Source organism: Perna viridis, chromosome 5, assembly GCF_037379345.1.
Source record: "Perna viridis isolate PV_CMFRI_1.1 ecotype Kerala chromosome 5, ASM3737934v1, whole genome shotgun sequence".
NCBI classification, from domain to species: domain Eukaryota; kingdom Metazoa; phylum Mollusca; class Bivalvia; order Mytilida; family Mytilidae; genus Perna; species Perna viridis.
Window position 1 is genome coordinate 40832794 of NC_142449.1, and position 22218 is coordinate 40855011.

General features: G+C 32.8%; 1 protein-coding gene across 14 annotated transcripts in view; it reads left to right on the forward strand.

Moving 5' to 3' along the window:
* Nucleotides 1-22218, forward strand: part of LOC148617719 (uncharacterized) — a 79371-nt gene that overhangs the window by 23556 nt on the left and 33597 nt on the right. For all 14 annotated transcript variants that reach the window (XR_015922520.1, XM_088585219.1, XM_088585226.1 and 11 more), the window contains 20 exons: nucleotides 307-505; nucleotides 1805-1974; nucleotides 2983-3331; nucleotides 4555-4734; nucleotides 5510-5692; nucleotides 6041-6199; nucleotides 7085-7210; nucleotides 7702-7893; nucleotides 8449-8643; nucleotides 9371-9559; nucleotides 10425-10805; nucleotides 11722-11961; nucleotides 14597-14842; nucleotides 15328-15758; nucleotides 16328-16592; nucleotides 17941-18099; nucleotides 18905-19060; nucleotides 19527-19694; nucleotides 20110-20193; nucleotides 20490-20606. Coding sequence is in view for 13 of the 14 variants with exons in the window: in XM_088585219.1 (XP_088441345.1) it covers nucleotides 307-505; nucleotides 1805-1974; nucleotides 2983-3331; nucleotides 4555-4734; nucleotides 5510-5692; nucleotides 6041-6199; nucleotides 7085-7210; nucleotides 7702-7893; nucleotides 8449-8643; nucleotides 9371-9559; nucleotides 10425-10805; nucleotides 11722-11961; nucleotides 14597-14842; nucleotides 15328-15758; nucleotides 16328-16592; nucleotides 17941-18099; nucleotides 18905-19060; nucleotides 19527-19694; nucleotides 20110-20193; nucleotides 20490-20606 (4189 nt within the window). In the remaining variant the exon portion in view is untranslated. The remainder of the gene's footprint in view (nucleotides 1-306; nucleotides 506-1804; nucleotides 1975-2982; nucleotides 3332-4554; nucleotides 4735-5509; nucleotides 5693-6040; nucleotides 6200-7084; nucleotides 7211-7701; nucleotides 7894-8448; nucleotides 8644-9370; nucleotides 9560-10424; nucleotides 10806-11721; nucleotides 11962-14596; nucleotides 14843-15327; nucleotides 15759-16327; nucleotides 16593-17940; nucleotides 18100-18904; nucleotides 19061-19526; nucleotides 19695-20109; nucleotides 20194-20489; nucleotides 20607-22218) is intronic.

Below are 22218 nucleotides of genomic sequence, written 5' to 3' on the forward strand. Positions count from 1 at the left end.
TATGATACACACATAGGTCTACTAATGGAGTTAAAAACTTTTACACAGCTTTAAGGATTTGTGAAAAAGAAGTTAAATCCCAGAACTATGGTAGGAAATTAAATGCTTTGAAGTGGTTTTGCTGTTAATAGGTTTTGACAATTGGTTAATTTAAAGTTGCTGTTACATAGTTTTAGTTCCTCAGAAATACAGTGGAAACCGTGTAAGAGATTTGGTAATTGAAGGTATAATTTAATGATTGTGATAAAAATCCTGAAGTCATCTATATTTGTAAAAGTGAAAATTATTTCCTTCTTTTTTTGGCAGGTTAAAGACATTGAGTTGTGTGGATCAGACACTATAACATTCAAAAATGGAAACAATCCAATAACACCAACTCTAAAGACCTTGACCTCTAGTAGCAAGGCAGGGGAGGTAATCCTATCTACTGGTAACAGGATGTATGTCTACATGAATCTGAAAGAGCATATGAAGTGTAGGGGAGTTCTGCTTGCATACAGAGCAGGTAATGATTGATTTCAGGTCAGAGTACCATTGTTTTATGCTAGGATGATTGACTTATTTTTTTGGAAGCATTTAAATATAATGATAATGGATGATTGTCTTGTGTATTTTTGTGCTTTCTAAAAATGATTGATTTTTTGGTGTTAGGTTCCACCACATGGGAAATTATGCTAAGGAACTTATCTTTGCAATTAATGTCGACTTCTGCATCTCAGATATATTTTTGTATTGTTGATCATTGACAAATGTTTGTGTTAGAGTTATAGCAAACTTTATCACAAAGTTTTTATTCCATTTAAAAAATATAAGAAGGTCATTCAAAATTATTTATAGGTTCTCAGGTCATTTTTTATGAAAACCAATGATGAAGGAAGATAGTTCCATTTACACTTAAAAAATTGATGATGGAGCTTTTTATTTATGGGTAGAAAACAACGATGAAGACTGTGCTTATTTGGTTTTTAAATTTTTATATGCCTATGAATATATGGATTGTGGCATCCTTAAAGGGTACAAGTGAGAGCCAGAAAACAAAGAATTAATTTTAATCAGTCCAGTATGGACCATATTTTAAGGATGCTTAATGCTTTGTTGAAGAATAACAAAGGATTTCAAAGTGTTGTAAAACCTTGTTTAGATCTTTCATACTAGGACAATATAAATAGAAAAAATGATGGGTGATTGTGCCAGTTTTTGAGATAGAAGTATTACAAATTTTAGTTGAAAAAGGATTTCTCTAGATTTTCCATAGGTTTTGTCTTAGTAGGTTTTACTTATTAAATACCCCTAAGAAATAACAAGAATTTCATGAAAATTTTCTCAAATGATATTTTATGGTGTGTTTAATGAAATTATGTAAAGAAAAGTTTTGAGTTACTGAGTAATTAAATATATGCCAGAAATTTATACAATCAGAAGATTCTGAAAATCTGACAAAAATGGCTGCACATGAAAAGCAAACATCCTTAATTTCATCAAGACATACACCGAGTGATCTCCACTGAGCCTATAGAATCACATTGCCCTGATGATATATTTTTTACCAGGATGTTATCCAAAAAAAAACTTTCCATAGGGTCCAATATTTAGATGCAAGATGCTGTATTGAAATTCTGGAGTTACCAGGATGCTATCTGTAAATCTTAAGGAGAATACAGACACCATCACATTTATTAGACATACCCCTTAAACTTAATGTATTTTATCATCATTTAATTCCTGTCTTTTTTATCATCTTTTACTTTGATAGTATGTCAGAAACTAAAACAACTCTGTAAGTTTGGTTTTCTTTGTGTTGTAGGTTGTAATTTCGAGATAAAAGCCAACACAGGGAAGATATTCAGTCCAGGTTATGGTGTGGTAAACTACCCTGGTGTTCTGGAGTGTTTCTGGTCTATTACATCAATGAATCAACGGCCGGTTAGGTTGATCTTTGACCAGTTTGATTTAGAAAACAATGACTTTGTAAAGGTAATAGCTGAACTGTTTTAAGGGTGGATACAGAAATTCAATAACAGGGAAATTTATATCAGGAAGGGGGATTCCAGTTTATCATTTGCTTAATTTTGCCAAAATTTTGAAACCCCAGATTCCCCTACTGCCTCTAACTCTGGATATGGTGCTAGAATATATAGAGAGCTGAACATTGAAAATTTCCTGCTATGTTGAAGGAAAGGATTTAAAAATTAACTTACCACATTACCTGGTAGGTTCAATTTTTTTTTCACTCTTTGTTGCCTTTATATCTAGATAATAAAATTATATAGTTTACATTTGATATGATTTTTTTATGTAAATTAAGGCATAACTATAAGATATAATTTGACCATTTCATATCCATATATTTGTAACTTATTGCATTCATTAAGTATTGTGATTTTGTTGTTTTTGTTCCAAATATAGCTTTAGATATTTTGAAATATTGATAAAAGCCTTGATATATTCAAAGGAAAAATTTGAAATACAAGTTTAAATGTTTGCAATAACATCTTCATTACATTTTTTTGCAATAAGAGAAACACTGCAATAATTTCTGAATTAAAACAAAAAGAAAAAAAAGAAAAAAACAGGCATTATATTTTTCGGGGAGGGAGGTATGCTGTATTACCCTTGTCCATGGTTCCTTGTTTCAATAACTATTTTTACTGTCACAGTTTTCTCAGCAACAACTTATCACTGTTGCTTGAAATTTTAATACATTTTTTCTGTAGATATGCCATATGGTGTGATACATGTTTGAAAAAATTCCTGTTTACTGAGGACTTTGTTAATTTTCCTTATATTGTGATAGGAATTGGGGGTATCACTACTGAGCCATTGCTCACAATTTTTTTTTTCATTTTAAATATTGAGTTTGAGATTGTACATGTATTTAAAAAATATACATAAATAAAGCCTGATTTAATGTTATACATGTAAAAGATTTTAAATAAATATTACTGCTTACTACTTGGTCTTAAAAACTCTGTATATTTACAGGTCTGGTATGGAGATGATGATCAAGGAACTCCGGTGCATTCTGGGAATGGTTACTTCACCAGGCCACCAATGATCACATCAGATTCAGGTCAACTAGCTGTCAAATTTACCACCAGTGCTGTGGAACAGCGCACTGGGTTCAATGCCACATTTATAACAACATGTTTGATTCTTTCTGATGTATCATACAATGTTGACCCAGTAAGGAATATTGTTTTGAATGGAGATACTGTGACGATGATGTGTAGAACTGGATACACATTCCAGGCTCCTTATGCTGGGGATGTCAATGTGATCCTTACCTGTCAACCAGATGGGGAATATGATAAAACCATTCCAGTGTGTTCTCGTAAGTGTGTATTATGTATTATATAACAATAAATTAATTTGAGATAAATACTGTAATCTGATTGGTTAAAATAATTTTGTTATATCTCAATGGATAAAAAAAATATTGACACACCCCTATTCAGTTAAATTCAGAGCTACTTTTTCCATGTTTAAAGATAAGAATATGGTTTAAAATTAATTTATAAGAATTGGCTATGATAAAAATTTTGTCTTTTGAAAAATAACACATTTTCCATGTGCATATTTTGTTTATTGCGCTTTGTGTAATAAATAATATGCACATGGAAAATTTTTGTTATTTTTCAATAGACAAAATTTTTATTATTGCCAATAATTAAACATTACAAGGATATATTTTGGTAGGTTAAAATTAAGTGTACAAGATTATGTTTAAAAAAGAATCACAGTCTTTACAAGAGTCCATCTGTATATTTTTTTTTTCAGAGTAGGTCCATTTTGGTGCTACAGATTGCAAAAATTTGCGCCACTACCCATTTTTCCTACTTTTCAGTGGCAGACAATATATTGTCTGTCCGTCATTCTGTCAGTTATTCCAATGGTCAAAATTTCTGTCACAAGTATTTTGGGTTTTAATGATTGAATCGATTTCATATTTGGTATTTTGGCTTCTAATTAATAAATTGATTTCATATTTTGGTTGAATGACTTTATATAGAGGGGCATACTTTTTAAACAATTTTGGGTGCTTTCTAACAGCAATTTTTTTTATTTGTGGGACTTATCCATTTTTTGCTATATGGAATGAAAGAGAAAATTTTTGTCACAAAATCTTGACTCCCAATTGATGGATTGATTTTGTTGTGTGTCATTATATATTTTGGGCATGTATTGCAATTTTGGGTGCAATTATGAATTTCCTGTATAAGTGGAAGCATATCTAGCAGGATAACAACTTCATGATTCATGTTAATTAAGTTTCAACTTTATTGTTTTCGTCCTGGTTTTACATGAAACATTTGAGGCTGAGCATTAGATAAACAACTGTCAATCTATTTTTACAAATTAATTTTTTTCTGTTATTGGATAATGTTTTCTTTTAAAGTATGGAGGAAGGCACAAATATTCAGAAAAGTTGTGTTGTGTTATCTGTAAGGCTTGATGTGTCTGATTTTAGTGTGAATTAAAAAAAAAACCTGATGATATAGATTATTAAACTTCTGTTTTATTTTTTTAAATGTATGTCCTATATCTACTTTCCAGAGGCATTTTGTGGAAAGGTGCCATCTATTACCAATGGCTATGTGCTATCTTCTACTGGATTGTTTGGAGGGAACAAGGTTTTGTATGAATGTAATAATGGCTATAGTGTGTCTGCCGGTACTGACCTCACAATCAATTGTCAAAGTAATAGTTTATGGGAGACACCTCCCTCCTGTACAGGTAAGCATCATTTCACTTTTGTAATGAAGGTGCCCTGTTCATTTACAGGTCATTATAGCAAAGTCAGAAACACTAGTTTTTACCAGTACTCATCCCGCTAATATGCTTTTTACACAGAATTGACCATAAAATGTGTAAGGTCTAAAAATCAACCACAATCTTTAATGTGCCATATAAGTAAGAAAATTAAGATAAACTGAGAAAATTATGTATTTAGACCTCTGCTACGAAGGATAGGGGACAAACTGATTTACCCCTATCACTGTTTCTGTGTCCCTGTTTCCGTAACACTTTTTTCTTTCACAATATCATAGCAGCTACTCACCACAGCAGCTTGAAATTTTAAGACATTCTTCCTATGCATGTGCCATATGAATGGATATGTTTTTGGATAAATTCGATAACTACTTCCTGTTACCAAGTAATTTGTTTATTTTTGACATATCAGTAATTTGAAAGTTGAAATTTTTGTGGCATTTTTCTCAGCACCTTCTCATCACAGCAGCTTTATATTTTAACACATTTTTCCTGTACATATACCATATTTTTTAAATTGACAACAACTTCCTGTTTACATAGAACTTTGTTTTTGTTCCTTATATCGTGATTGAAAAAGGGGGTATCTTTATTGAACCATTGCTTACCCATTTCTTGTTTTCTTTCAAATAATTTTAACCAAAAAATTTGTAGGAGTCTCCTATAAGAATTTTTTGAGAAAAAAACACCAAGCAGGTTTTCAGGATATTAATTTAATTCAGATCTATTAACATTGTAGCTGTTTCCTGCAATGCACTTTCTCTAGCTGTGACTAATGGACGTGTTGAAATTGTAAGCGGCACTGGTACCTCTCATGGATCTATTGCTGAATATTCATGTGACCAGAATTATGAGGTGATTGGTCAGGCAAGGATAGAATGTAGAAATGGAGCATGGTCTGCTAACATACCATATTGTCAGAGTAAGTACTGGTATGGTGAATTCAGTATTAAATATTGCAGTGTTTTTATTGTTATGAATATGTGACCAGCTTAAAAGTGAATAATAGGATTTTTCATAAAATAATTAGTGCTAGCAATAATTTATGAATTAACAGTTTCAAGTAGTTTTGTACTCAGATTGGATAGTTAATGGTTATTTCCAATTTCAAGTTTTAATGCTTTAGAGATATGGTAAAAATGCCAGTGAATTAGGAATCTCAATAACTGAAAGAAATTTAAGAAAAATTTGTTTCTCAAGAAATTTGGTATTTCTTGAATTACAAAAAAGAAATGAACTCTGTCAACATTATAAATGCTTTTTTTTTTAGAAATAAGATGTCCACCACAGTTTATAACTAATGGTACAGCTGTTAATACTGGAGGTCTATTTATTGGAGATAACGTTACAGTTAATTGTAATACTGGATTTGAAATAAGTGGCATTAACCCATACAAATGTGGAATAGATATTGCACCTACATGTCAGAGTAAGTATGATAAAATTTCTGTTCACTCAACCTGTTTTATATTCATCTGTAGTTTAGTAATTAGGACATGACATGTGCAAAACAAGGATGGGGTTGATGTCTTTTATTGCTTGAAACATCTAATAAGCCCCAGGTTTGTTGATACTAGTTTTTATTTGAAAAAAATGAACAAATCAAGTGTGAGATAGTGTACCTAATATTGAACTTTAAAAGTACTATAATCTCTATAGTCTTATATACAGATGTATTAAGCACACCACAGTACCTTATGTTTGGACCACGCAGTTCATTACTGGTATTGTTTTCCTGTATAGAGTACAAAGCCTTTACTGTGAACAAAATTGTAAAAAAATCATAGTAAAATATTATTCTCCTAGGAAATAATGTATTTTCTTTTAAAAGTATATTTCTGTTATTCAGTATGACAGCCATAATGAAGTGGTCGTCTCTTTAAGAAGCATTTTTATATTTCTGTTATTCAGTATGACAGCCATCATGAAGTAGTCGTCTCTTTAAGAAGCATTTTTATATTTCTGTTATTCAGTATGACAGCCATCATGAAGTAGTCGTCTCTTAAAGAAACATTTTTATATTTCTGTTATTCAGTATGACAGTCATCATGAAGTAGTCGTCTCTTAAAGAAACATTTTTATATTTCTGTTATTCAGTATGACAGCCATCATGAAGTAGTCGTCTCTTAAAGAAACATTTTTATATTTCTGTTATTCAGTATGACAGCCATCATGAAGTAGTCGTCTCTTTAAGAAACATTTTTATATTTCTGTTAATCAGTATGACAGTCATCATGAAGTAGTCATCTCTTAAACATTTTTGAAGTTGCTGCCCATGACATATACACTTCTTTACTCTTTTAAAAAATTTCAGATGTAGATGAGTGTACAGCAGGCACAGCTACGTGTAACCACCAGTGTGTAGACTTTGTTGGAGGGTATTACTGCACATGTAATCCTGGGTATAAAATATCATCAAATAACCCATCCATCTGTGAAGGTAGGTCAAAAGACAAGGCTACTAATGTAGTGTTGTTGTAGTATGTCAAAGGTCAAGGCTGCCATAGTATTGTTGTGGTCATTACTGTTGTAATGTTGACACAGTTAATGAAAGTTCAAGGCAAATAACATAATGTGATAATATTGTTGCTGTAGGTCAAAGTTCATGACAATTGCTGTATTATTTTTGCTAAAAATTTAACTTTTATTCACATGTGCATTCAGGTAGTTTGTCATGAATGTTGTTTTTGTTCATTTAATCCTGTATTTAGGATTCAGGTATATAGACTTGGTAAGGTCAAAGTCAAAATTTATCAAAATGATAAGTTTTCTGTTTTCTGTTTTCTTGTTTTTGAATGCTTACTTAACACACATTCTCATCAAATGCATTATGTTATCTAGTTACCATAGGAACTTGTCAACGTCTTGAACAGTATATATTATTAAAGATCAAGTCATATTGATTCTATATGTAAATAATGCAATTTACAGATATTGATGAGTGTGCTTACAACAGTGGACAATGTGACCATAGCTGTGTAGACACCAATGGCTCGTACAACTGTACCTGTAACTTTGGCTATAGTCTCTATGAGTACAATGGTTTCCAGGGACTTAACTTACAACCAGGAGAAGATGGATCCAAACCGTGGCATTCTTATCATATAGGTCATAGTTGTGTCTGTAAGTTCAAATGTTATAATATTAAAATGATCTCAGTTGTTGTAACTGCTTTACCTAACAAAGTGTTATTCTAATGATGATCACATAGAAGATATAATTTGGTAGCCAAAAATAATCATCGTTAACAAACAATGGCGGCATTAATCTAGAATTGACTAATATTAGGGATGAAAACTGTCCAACCTTCACCTACCATTATAATTTTGACTTAAGAATAATGGATGATTTTGTAATGAGGCTTTTGACATCATTTGGTTCTGTTTCCTTATACTGTGAAAGTACTTTAATTCATGGATACCAATTTTCATGGTTTATGGAAGAAACACTAGATCGTGGATTTTTTAATTCGTGGTTTTGAGTTTTTCAGTATACACATCAATGGGATTTCTCCTTTTCGTTGGGAACCGAATTTCATGGTTTGGCCTACCCACGAAAACCACGAAAATTTGTCTCCCACAAACAATAGTACTTTCACAGTAGCTGTCTTTACATAATGATCACAAATGCTAAACAAATCATATATGATACTTAAAAGTGTTGAATCTAATCTTGTAGTAAAACAGTGTCCTCAGCCATCTCAGGTGATAGCCAATGGAAGGTCACTTACCCTCCAGCTGACATTTGTACAAGGAGACTCTGTACAATACCTGTGTGAAGTTGGTTATGTCATTCAAGGCTCTAACTCTGCTACCACTACTATATCATGTCAAGGGGATGGAACTTGGAGCCCTGCTGTGCCTACATGCGTTGGTAAGTCATGTCAGTGGGAAGGGACTTGTGTTGGTAATTTATGTTAGGGGGATGGGACATGGAGCCCTTTTGTCCCTTCATGTGTTGGTAAGTGTAGTTTCATTCATGCTTAAGTAGTCCAAATGTCCTGTTGGAAAAAGTTAGAAATGTGCACTGTATAGCTTCCTGTAGACTATGAACATGTGATATCCAAATGTCATTGCATTGACAATCTAATTTCTAAATTTGAAAGATATATACTTCACTACATTATTCTTCCTTTCTCAAGACTATAAATATTATGATGTAGAACTTTTTCAGTACAAAAACTGTCATGCTTTTTTGATAATAAGTAAAGCGAAGATTTAAAGCTAGAAGCTGGTTATTATTTTTTTTTATTTCAGAAACAGTTGTTCTCCATACTTTTAAGATATTTCAGGTGGTACTAATATATATCTCCAATTCTGATATGAAGTCCTATAAACATGAAACAATAGTTTTCTTGAAATACCTACCTTTTGGTAATTCAGATGCAGAATTGCCATATTTGTAAATAAGAATAAAAATAATCCATGTTAAGTATGTTATATACACACAGGTAGGCCTTTATGTTTTATTATAGTATACCTCTTTGGTTCTGGGTATGAACTAAGCTAGTATAAAGACCCAGGCTTTGTGATAATGAGTACAACACCATACCCCATGAATTATTTCTTAAACATCCTAATTGTATATTCTCTTTCCACAGCGGCTACCTGTTTCTTGGATGTGAATGCAGATTCCAGGACAACACCAACATCCAGTATATCCTATGGTAATGCTTACACTCTAGTTTGTGACTCCACCAACAGTACGGGCATTACACTGACAAGATACTGCTCTTATCTACCAAGTACCAAGAGATATGGAACTATTGGAGATACTCTTCAATGTCCTTGTAAGCTTTTAAGTGACTTTCAATGTAAAAATGAAGCCAATCCTATGGATGGTACAACATAATCTTTCTTCCAATGAATTTTTTGTTCCAATGTTTTTGTCATGTATGTCATATAGCATAACGATTTATTTTAATCAATAATGTATGGCTTAGAAAATGCTTTTAAAATTCTCTAACAAAGCAACCACATTTTGCACAAAATGAAGAGTTATCTCCCTTTTTCAATGAATTTCAACGCAGTGATTTATAGACTTTTAATCATTGCAGTTAGTCAAAAACAAACATTTAACTTTGAGAAAGGATGTATTTGTGATATGAAATGGATGAACATTTTTTGAAAACAAAATTTGTTGTGTTCTACCCACTGCCTGGTTTTTGCATGGGCTAACACTCTTAACAATATATAATACATTATTTAGTTTATTTATACCTTGATAAGTCTTACTTTGTTTTCTCATTTGTGATCAAGGATGTGTTAACTTGCTAATATTCATGGGTATCCATTTCGTAGTCTTGATGATCTTGTTATACAATTTGAAGTAAATAATATGTTTCATTGGGAATCAAATTTCATGGTTTACCTTACCCAAGAAGTCCATGAAAATTGGTACCCCACGAACAATTGTATTTCCACAGAATTTTAAGAATAAAGATGTTATGTGATGGTATTAATAAATGTAAGTATAGTCACTATTTTGAGGTCAAAGTTTATTTATTTAGGGTAAGCATTGAACAATGTTTAGTTTATACTCATGAATGCATTTCAGAATCTCTTTATATACTGTTGTATTGTTTTTTTAGGTAAAACTGAAAAACAAATAAAAACAGTTTTATTAATAAAAAACATGTATTACTTCCATTTTAGTAATAAACTGTGGCATCCCTACACAAATATCAGGCAGCAACACATTTTCTTATTCCTGTACAACCATTGGATGCAGCTTCATCTTCAGCTGCCAAGGGACCTACCAATTAGCTGGGGCCAGTTCATCAGGGGATACAGTCGTCCGCTGTGGAGTTGATGGCCGATGGGACATTGGAGATTTAAGATGTATCAGTCCTCTGTGTACAGATCCTGGTACTCCACCTGATGCCATTCAGATATCCACAACATATGAGATAGGGGCAGAAGTTACTTATCAGTGTTCTAGGGCAGGTTTTGCTCCTTCTTCATCTACTCCTTTAAGATGTATACCTTTTGGGAGTACTGCTGTTTGGAGTCCTTCTGCCATACCTATTTGTGTCGGTAAGATGAATATTTTTTATATAGGTAAAGATCTGACCAGATCATTTTATTGGAAAAATAACTTTTTAAATTGTAAAATCACAAACATCTATGTCTGTTCTTAATATAAAGAAAATCATATCCTTGTATTTGTATATATTTACAGAAAACGTAGCACCTTTTTGTTTTCAAAGAAATTTCTGTTGATGAACATAAAGATGTTTTTTAAATATTAATTTATTAAGCATTAAATGGAAGATTGTATCTACTATGAAGTTCATAACAGCTGTCTGAGATTTAAAACCTTGTAAATGATGAGGTCAGATAATTTTTTGTGGAAGAACTATTATTGGTCGCGTTACCATTTTCTGAGGTTTAATTACAATCCACAAGTTTAAAGATCCATGAAATAATATAATTATGACACACCATGAAAATTTGATATTCACAATAAGAGTACCTTTACTGTAGATTTACATTCAACATCATTGAAATACTAGTAGTACTAAACTTAAAACTGAGTTTAGAAGATGGAGAAATTCTGCTTAGGTTTAAGAACTTGAGATAGGAGTGATTTATAATTTATTTAAATATTGTTTTGAATTTTCAACTAAGTTATGTAAAGTAACTAATTTTTTGGGATCACTAGTTTATGCTTTAATGTACTGCAAAGCATAACTTGGTCAAAAAGTAAAAACAATTCAATTAATATAGTTTAATTATTGATCCACTCAAAATTAAACTTTCATCAAACCTAAGTATAATAGTTGGAATCGGGGACTGTGTACAAATCAACATCAATGCTGTCATAGTACCAAGCTAGTGCAAAGTTACCTGTCTTGCTCAAAAGTCTAAATATGACAAATCAGATGAATTTATATGTTCTGATGCTGTATTTGCAGTAGTGATTAATTATGAAATGTTCTCCCTTTTCCAGATGTGACAGCACCAACATTCACCAACTGTTTTACTCAGAATTTTACAGTAGAACTTTACAAAGCTCCTAATCACGCTGTTCCTACTGCTACAGATCAGTCTGGTTATGTGTCATCAATATCTACAACACCATCTAATTACAGACCTACACATGTGGTCCCTAACTCTCTCTTGGTCACTTATACAGCAAGGGATCTCAATAATAACCTTGGGACATGTTCATTCCGTGTTAATGTTAAAGGTAAGCAAGGATTATAAATTACAAAAAGAGGAATTTTGTGATTTAAACTTTTAAATATTAAATATCATCAGCAAAATATCAAACATACAGTACATGCATTATATTTTGGTATGCAGTATTTTTCTTTGTTTTCATAGAAATTATTATAAATAGTGGGTAGGAGATCCCTTAACTTCTGTTATTTTTAAAAATATCTTAGATATTAATTTAAGTAATGTCAGAGTTTTTTCAAACAATAATTAATTACATGAGAAAGCTGTAGTAATAAGAAGTTCAAATTTAAAAAAAAAAGAAGATTGAGGAAATAATAAAAATGTTTCAAATTACTGTAAACGTACTTATTTTCGCGGATACTTATATTCGCGATTTTACAATTTCAAACAAGTTCGCGGGTATTTAATTTCACGTTTTTCTAGTTTTAACTTTTACTATTTTCGCGGAGTATAACTCTGTCTCTTTTTAACATCGTGTAAAAGACAAAGTTTATTCCATGATTAAAAATCAATGATTGTCAAAGGATTGAGCCTACGAAAAAGAAAGTGTAATGTAGATAAAAAAAATATCGATCTTTCCCCCTGGGTAGATTTTAATGCGTGAGTTCTGTTTTAAACTTCGGTATTTGATAAGATTTTTTGGCACTGAAATGTTGAAACGTTGGTTGACACAGCAAAAGGATCTGCCTCCACAGCAGCCCTATTTGCCCGATCCAAGAAAGGCTGAAACACCAGAAAAGGCGGAAAGAATTGTTTCGGCGAATGAAAGTGTTGAAAAAGAAATAATGTCATCGTCAAGTAAAAAACGTAAACGGGGAGACTATAACCATTATGACACCGACGAAAAGTTGAAAATGGCTAAGTATGCATGTGAGCACGGAGTATCTAAAGCAGTGAAACATTTTAGTTCGATGTACGAAAAGCCAATAAATGAATCTACCATTAGAACATTAAAGAAAGGATATTTGATGAAACTTAAAACACAGTCCTCTGATTCAGATTCAGATATTTTAATGGAAAATTCTAAAAGAGGGCAACCAAAATTACTTGGTAAATATGATGCAGAAGTGCAAGAGTACATGAAGAACTTACGCCTCTCTGGCGGCATCGTGAACCGTCCAATAGTGTTGGCTGCGGCCCGCGGGATCTTACTTGCTAATGATCGGCAACTGTTATCTGAATTTGGTGGCCATATAGAACTTTCCAATTCATGGGCTCAATCCTTTGTTCATCGTCTTGGATATGTACAAAGGAAAGGTACCAAGGCAGCACGAAAAATTCCAGTTGATTTCGAAAATCAAAAATCGGAATTCTTAACTGCAATTGAATCTACAGTTAAAAAAGACAAAATTCCAAATGAACTCATAATAAACTTTGATCAAACAAATGTGTATATAATTCCTGTTGGTGATTACACTCTTGAGGAAGAAGGCAGCAAGCAAGTTGCAATAACCGGACTTGAAGACAAACGCCAAATTACGGTTGTTCTCGGTGTGACACTTGACGGAAAGTTCATTCCCCCACAAGTCATTTATCAAGGGAAAACAGATCAATGCCATCCAACATTCAAATTTCTGAAAAAATGGAATATCACACACTCTGAAAATCATTGGTCAAACGAGACCACTATGCTGGAATACGCAGAAAAGATCATTATTCCCTATGTTGAATCTGTTCGTGACAAACTTCCGCTATCAAAAGCCAAGCAACCGGCTCTCTGCATTTTCGATGTCTTTCGCGCACACCGTGTTGAATCTTTTAAAGAAAAGTTATCAGACAATAACATTCGCATTCGTTATGTACCAGCATCCTGCACGAGTGAATTACAACCTCTTGATCTTTCGGGAAACGACGAATTTAAATCAATTGTAAGATCAAAATTTGTAGAATGGTATTCTGAACAGATCATGGCTGGAATCAAGTCGGGAAAGAAAGTCGGTGATATTAATGTGGACCTTCGTTTGTCTACTCTCAAACCACTGCAAGCAGGATGGATTGTACACGCATTTCAGAACGTTAAGACTGAGACACTGAAAAGGGGGTGGGCTAAGGCAGGTATAGCTGACATGTGCAAGAATGTGTAACTTTATACCAAATAATGACAGTATATAATTGATTTAATTTTATTTTGAATACCTGTAAATATGTTATTAAATATAAAATGTGACAGATCGATTATTTAACTGTCCCTTTCATAATAAATAAAGATCAAAGCGTGCACAGGTCATTATGGTCACTATGGATTATTCGGATCAATGAACACATTCACAATAAAAGTGTCAATCTTACAAATACAGGTAGCGTGGACTGCTCTCACCTGATATTGTTTTCACAACAATTTAAAGGTCAGCTTGGGTCGTTCTGGTTGTAAAATTGTTTACATAGCAATTTGTCTTTGATCGACGGGTATGTGTTGTCTAGGGTAATAAAGTTTCTTCTAAATTTTGTGATATGGGTATTTATTTTCGCGGAAAATGGTCAACCGCGAAATCTGCGAAAATAAATACCACGCGCAAATAAGTACGTTTACAGTAGCTTAACGTACCATGAGTCGTTTTACTGTCTTAAAAATATAATATGCTGATGATTCCTACTGTACTAAACAATTTTCTTCCACAAATCTTTATTTTCAATTTTTCAAGACCAAGTTCCTCCAACCATCACATGTTCAACACCACAAGCTTATGTCATTACCTCTGAGTCATCCACCATCTCTGTGGATCCACTAAGGCTTGTACTGAACGTGGAGGCTGGTGCCAGGCTGACTGCTAACTCTGGAACCTTTACACTCACCAGTTTAGATGTTGGTCGTGTCAGGATGGTTACATTGACTGCTGTAGATGCTTCTCAGAATACCCAATCTTGTACTGTTCAGATTTATACCAGAGGTGAGTATAGGTTTTTGTTTAAACTAATTTGAAAAAGAGTGGGACCACTTTCAATATAAATTTAGGTGTATGTTTCTACCTAGGAGTTGAGCTATGAATTTGGAGAATAAGGTCATCCTAATTGATATCTATATTCAAATTTGTAAGTCTGTGTACAAAAGATCACACAAATATATATGTTAAAAGATTGCACATATTTTAAGAGGACTCACATATGTTAAAAGATCTCACATATGTTAAATAGGATACACTTGTGTATTGTAGGGCAGATTAAGGGCATGCATTTTTACTGTTAAGTAATTTGTTTAGTTTGAAAGGATATTTGTCTCTATGAGACACATTCCCCATTTCTGCATACAGGAGGATTTAACTTCAAGTTTATATCATATTATACTTTCCATTACAATGCACATTACTGTAAATCATTCTTCAAAAATATTAATGTGATTACAATTATTCACGAAAGTTGTATTGATTCATTCCAGTACAAAACAGATGCCAGCCATGGGTCTTAAAATCAGCCAATTCCATAAAGACCTGTACTGCTAAGGCTAGTGGTAATGGATACAACTGTTCTTTTACTTGTCAGTCAGGTTATTACTTCAGTAATGATGTCAATTCACAGACCATATCTACTTCCTGTTTCACAAATGACGACTGGACAACAACCCCCAGTGACTGTGTAGCCAGGAATCCTGCTTACTACCGTCAGTCTTTTGTCCTACGTTATGGAACTGGTACCCTGTCTGATCCTACTACTTGTACTAATTTATACCAAACACAGTTACAGAACCAGTGGAATACAATGGCGTCAAATTTGGCAACAATGTGTAGGAACAACCAACCAGGCTTTAGTATTACAGTGTCGCCACCTGTTGATTCGACTGTGTCAAGACTGGGTGTGGAATATAGTAATGTAAGTTCCATAAACAAATTAGATTCCAATGATGGAGTATGAAGCCAAAGTACTAGATGAATGAGTAAACTCCTTTTTACATATTATACTTGCACTCAATTAGTGGGTGATATACTGGAATCACCTTGTCTTAATTGCATCACAATTATCTCCACTCAAATGGATGGACTAAATTCAAATTTGGATTGTTGTTTTATGTAGATGGTGCATACAATGAAAGTGATTTTGGATGCTGTCCAATATTTACTTTCTCTTTCATGGAACTTCTCATTTTCCACTATAACAAACGATAGAGAAAATTGTGGTCACAAAAATCTTGGCTCCTACTGGATGGATTGATTTCAAATTTGGTTAGTGGCTTTATATAGATAGGGCATATTTTTTAAGTGATTTTGGATGCTGTCCAGTACACCCAGCACTACAACGCATGCAAATTTATGTTGAATTTAAAAATAAAGTAGTAAGAAAACTGTATTTACCATATACTAATTTTGTGTGTAGTAGAATTATGCTGTAGAATGTTTTAAAGCAGTGCATTGTTACTAAACTTAACTTATTTCTATTTTTAGGGTATTGTTTATGCTACTTTCACTTTTGATATGACACCAGCTGATTATGTGGACACAGCATACCAAGCATGTGCTAACTCAATCCTGTCTGTATTTACCAACAAACAGACACAAATTAATCCCATCCTGAGTCTATCTTCCACTGGCTCTTGTCCCTCTGTCTCATCAGTGTCTGTGTCCTATGATAGGACATTGAGGAATTATTTTGTGTGTACAACAAATGCTGGAGTACAGTATATTGTTAGCGAGTCTAAATCAGCTTGTTGTAAGTATTTCTATATTTAGTGATAAAGATAAGATTAACTTCTATAAGCTAAACATTGCTAAAAAAAGTTCTGTCTGTACTGCTGATAAATTTTAATGCAATATGTATTTTTTTATTAATGTCCTAGTCATGCCCCACCCGTAAAGACCTGTTATAACCTGCCATTTCAGAGTGCCCTTTTGTCCATCTTCAAAAATGCCCTGATAAAACCTTATTAAACCATACCACTCCATATGAAATCAACACCGAAAATTACTTATTTTGTCCCTCAAAAAGTGTCATATGGTATCTGTATTGAAACAATTTGACAAAACTGAGGATCTGTTTTCTGCAGTACATTACACAATAAGGAGATAGACCTAGAATAAGGGACACAACTCTTACAAATCATTTCAAACGTTTGTATTCAGCATTTTGCATAAACCCCATGTAAGCATCAAAGTAACTTTGGCTGATTTCATTCTGTTTCAAAGGAAAGCTTGGAAGGCTTTGGTGAAATTAAATATGATACTAACATATCACTAATTTCAAGAGTTATGTCCCTTGCCTAGGTCTACCACTTTAAAGTCCTCTCTTCCTGCACCCCACTATTTCTGGATCCTAGCTTGAATGTTGTTGGTATTATAGATTTTTGCATTTTCAGTTATTGTATTTGACAAATAAAAAAGCTTAATATACATATAAATATAGCTGAAGAAAATCAATACTTGATATAAGAGTAATCAAGGGAACCAATGTTAAAGCGGTAATCAAAGGGTAATCAAGGTTATAGCAGTAATCAAGGGAACCAAGGCTACAGCAGTAATCAAAGGGTAATCAAGGGAACCAAGGTTATAGCAGTAATCAAAATAATGTAATCCAGCGACAAAGACCAGACATAGAAAACACATACACAACAAAGAACATAAAGTAGCTAAAATCATACATGCAAAGTAACAAAAGTAAATGAGCAACTCAGACTCCACTAAAAACTGGGAGCATGGACCAGGTGTACCGGTAGGGTAAGCGTCCTCAGTTTTTCTAGAAACACCCGCTGAGTTGCTCATAAAAAGTCAAGTCCAGGGTAGACAAACGAGGAAAGGAAAACTATGACCCGTTGAATAAATCAGTTTTCATGGTGCTGATGGATACACCATAACGATCCACGAGTTCATGATGACGAACATAAAACTTCTGTAGTGATGACTTCAATCTTGTTGCAACATAACCCTGTCCCAGAAGCCTATTTGTTAGAGTTCTAGCCCGATACAAAAAGTCTGTGTAGTTTTGGCAAGCTCTGGCATAACGTATGAGTTGTGATGTGAACACTAAAAATAAAACTAATATAAAACATTTTATTTTGTTACAGTTGATTGTCCCCTGGGATATTACTCCAATGAGAAGAGACAGTGTTTGGTCTGTGGTCAAGGATTTTACTCTGCCACACCGAACAGAGACAGCTGTGATGCCTGTCCTTCTGGGACTAACAGTAAGAAGATTGGACTGACCAGGCAGGGAGATTGTTACTGTAAGTATTGGAAACCAGTCTGAACTGAACCTTAAATGAACTGGAAACCTGTCTGAACTGAACCTTGAATAAACCAGAAATATTTTGATCCTGTGTAAACTAGACACCCACTGAAACCAAACAAAGCCTTTGAATAAAATGGGTTTCAGGTGAAACATGTTTTACTGTGTATAAATGCATTTATGTCATGTAAAACTTTGGCCTGTGGTATCAAATGGCTTATAACTTGTGTTAGCTTTTGAAATTGATCACCATTACATCCAACAATATACAAGCATTATTACTTAATTGGGTGCCATAACTTTTGATCTGTCTTACCAAAAATTTTTTGATATTTTTTAGCAAATGTATGCATCTGACTTAAAATCACAAATATAAAAAATTTCCATTATGCAACTTTCTAAACTTTTTGAATCAGAACGTGGCAAAAATTAAATTGCATTTTCAACTTAATATATTATTGCAGTAATTAATGAACACAATAATTTGTTTTTATTTACATCCATTTGTATCCATTCTCTTCAACTTCCTGTATTCCTTCAAATTAGAGTCACTACTGCTTTAATACTGTTAAAAGTGCTTTGATGCATTATAATCAATAATGAATATATATTTCAACACATGGCAGACATTATGTATATCATTATGTAAATCCAAACATTCCCTCAAATACATAGTTGTATGAAGAAAAAATTTCCTTCATGTAATTGAGAAATTAACTGACAATACTATCATTTTCTTTTGAGCTTTGTTATTACTATTAAAAGGCTAATCTTTATTAGACATAAATGCTAATCATTTTCAGTGTCATGTCCTAATGGTTTTATATCCACCACTGGAGAGGCTCCTTGTTACCAATGTTCTGCCGATTCTTACTCGTCTAATGGTCAGTCATGTACTTCCTGTACAGGGGGACGGAAAACTATTGGAGTTGGAAAATCCACTGCTTCAGACTGTAAAAGTAAGTACCAGCTACAGAGGGAATAAAATATGATCCTGCATTGAAAATGAAAGAATGAATTACATTTCGTGTTCCCTATATCAAAAAAATAAAAAAAGCAAAAGTTGAATTTTGGCTCTAACAATGGTTAAGAATATTTATTTTCAGTTTTCTGTCTGAAATCTTAAACCTTCACAGGTTAACATTAATTCATCAAAATAAGTACAATTATTTTATTTTTACTATTCATTGACTTACATTTATTTCTGATTCAATGAAATTTTATTGACTTTGGTTGATTTGAAGTAACATGTACTAAATTGTATTTAATTATACACATCTTAATTTCAAGTAATTGATATATCTTTTTGTGAATTTGTATTTGTGGGTTGACTATAAGCCTTTGCCAACTTAAAAAATATGAAACACAGAAAAAATTGATACATGATACACAGTTGTTTACCATTTATTTGAATTTTGTTAACAGGACCCTGTTCCCCTGGGTACTATTCCTACAATGGCCTAGAGGTCTGTACAGCATGTCCTAGAAATTTCTACCAGGCTACAGCAGGACAGATGCAATGCTTGGAATGTGCAAGTAATCAGATCACATTGACTGAGGGTAAAACCTCACCTGCTGATTGTATCAGTGGATGTAAGTATTGACTGTAGAATTGAATGTTATGGTGGCCATCTTTAATTTCCATTGATTGGAGGAAAATTTGAATTTTAAAGGAAAAAGGCTACTTTTCTGTGGTTAAAATATTGGTATGAAGATTTTGTTAACAACTTTGATATTTTTTAGGAAAGTGTTGAAATGGATCAGTTTTCTTCAATTTCTTTTTATAACAAATTGCAGCCGAAGATAATCAAGTTAAAGTTATATGTTATAGAATTCAGTAGAGGTGCATTATAGTGACATTGTGCCTCTCCCATTGTCAAGCAGTTGAAAAGAATCATCCTTAAGATGATAAAAATCTGATTGTATCCTCTGAACCACAAGTCATGTTCAGGCATTGATGAAGCTCTGGTCTTCAATTCATTTTTGTTTTTTTTATCTTTTATTCCAGTTGCCTCAGTATGTACCAACAGATGTCTAAATGGTGGAACTTGCCAGGTCATCAACCATGACTACTCTTGTACATGTCTTCCAGGTAAGTATTTCATTTTATTTAATCTACACAAAATTTTATTGCCTTCCATCTAATCTAAACTAAATTTTCATAGGTTTTCAAGGTAACTCACTCATTGGATCAAAAATAAATGTTAAGTCATTGTTTAAATGGAGAATTTCAGTCTCATTAAATTTTCAATAAGTTTCAACAAGTTTGAGGCTTAATGAATCCATAAACTACTAGAAAGAATTCTGACTAAATGTATAGAATCTAATAAAAAGTTGTAGCTGAAAGGGATTGAAGGACATATAATATATTTGTTGACTATGTTTCAGGATACACAGGCAACACTTGTGAGAACACCATCAATCCATGCTCCAGTAATCCATGTTTTAATGGTGGCCAATGCTCACAAACAGGACTTCAGACTTATACATGTACCTGCACCAGCAGTGAGTATTGTTATCAAAAACCATGGCCATGGATTCATCAAACATCTCTGGTTGAGTTTTAGTTTACTCAAATCATTCAGCTCAAAATATTATCAATAAGACTGAGATATTATGGAGGTATATAAGGATAATCTATGGCTTCCCAAAGCTATATTTGTCAGATTTTAAGGTGCATTTGAGTTCAAGGAGCAGGGACAGATTTAAATGAAATTTTAGAAAAAAAAAATAAAGATGTTGTTAAAAATTTTGATGATGAAATATTTCTTGTAAATTTATTGCACATTTATTTTATTTTTTTTGCATGATTATCCTGCGTATGATGTGTTGTGAGTTTTTAATGATAGTTTGTTTTACATTTTGACACAGAATTACCAGTATCATTAAAAAATCATGTCAGTAATAGTTTCACCACCTTGAAGTTACCCTTCTTTTACCATAGTACTTGTAAAGAAAAACAAAAAATGAAAAAAAATCTACACCCTTTTATGATTTTTAAAGTATTAAATATACACTTTACCCTATCTTTGTATTTTTAATATATAATTGCTTTACTGCATTCTTCCGTGTATGACTTGCATTCACATATTCCACACACCCCCATTCTTGGCAAGGGAGATTGACAGAAAAAGTTAGTTTCCTTGTAAAATGTGCTTTGGGAAGCAAGGAATAATCTCCAGCAGAAGACCACGTTGAGATGAATAGAATCCGGTAAATTCCCTGAAATGTGTATCTTTTCATCATTGATCTTTTAAATAAAATTTTTTTTTTTATTTTCCCTGCGTTTGTATGCCATTTATTGATTAAAATACAGCAATGTATTGATTTTATCAGTCTGCTACAAAGTTTACATTTCCTGTTCATATGCATATCAGGTATTTCGATAAAACTATGAGGTCAAGTCCGACCTTCTATAAAAAAAGATCTTTAATTTGCCAAGCTTGTGTATTGATGTTTGATGTATGGATACAGTTCATCAAACGGATTAAAGGATTACTGACAATTGTTTTCACCTTTTAAATTAATGTCTTGTTATTTAATAATTAAATGACAGGGCCCAAGGACAGGTTGGCATTTCCATTATTGTGTATTTGACACTCCACCAAACATGAATGTGAAGAAGTTATAATTAGGACGGCGTGTTTTGAGAGAAAAATAAGAAGCTAGTTATGGTTTTTCGTACGAACTATGAAATGCAAGAAAACACATTGATGGATAGAACAACTATTAAATAGCAGTAAAACTTTATTTGTTTATTTCTCGTAAAACTGTTCTCAAAAATACAAAATGGCTCGATCGATGTAATCTTTTGTTGTTGATTTCGGTTTTGATTCCCAAAAAAATTATGTCTCCAGGAAAAAATCTAGAAACTCATTGTTTTGGAGTATACAGCACACCTCTCTCGTGGAAAAAAGAAAAAGTTAAAAAAAAAGTGTGCGGTATACACAGAAGAATATGGTATTCTTTGGTGAATTTTGAGATAATTTGACATTTATAACTTTTCAAGAATGGGCGAAAGTGAATTGATCCCTCTTACTCAATATACAAATAAGCCTTTCATGGTATCAGTCTGTAACTTAGGCAAACAGTATAAAGCAAATGTTTTCTGTCTATA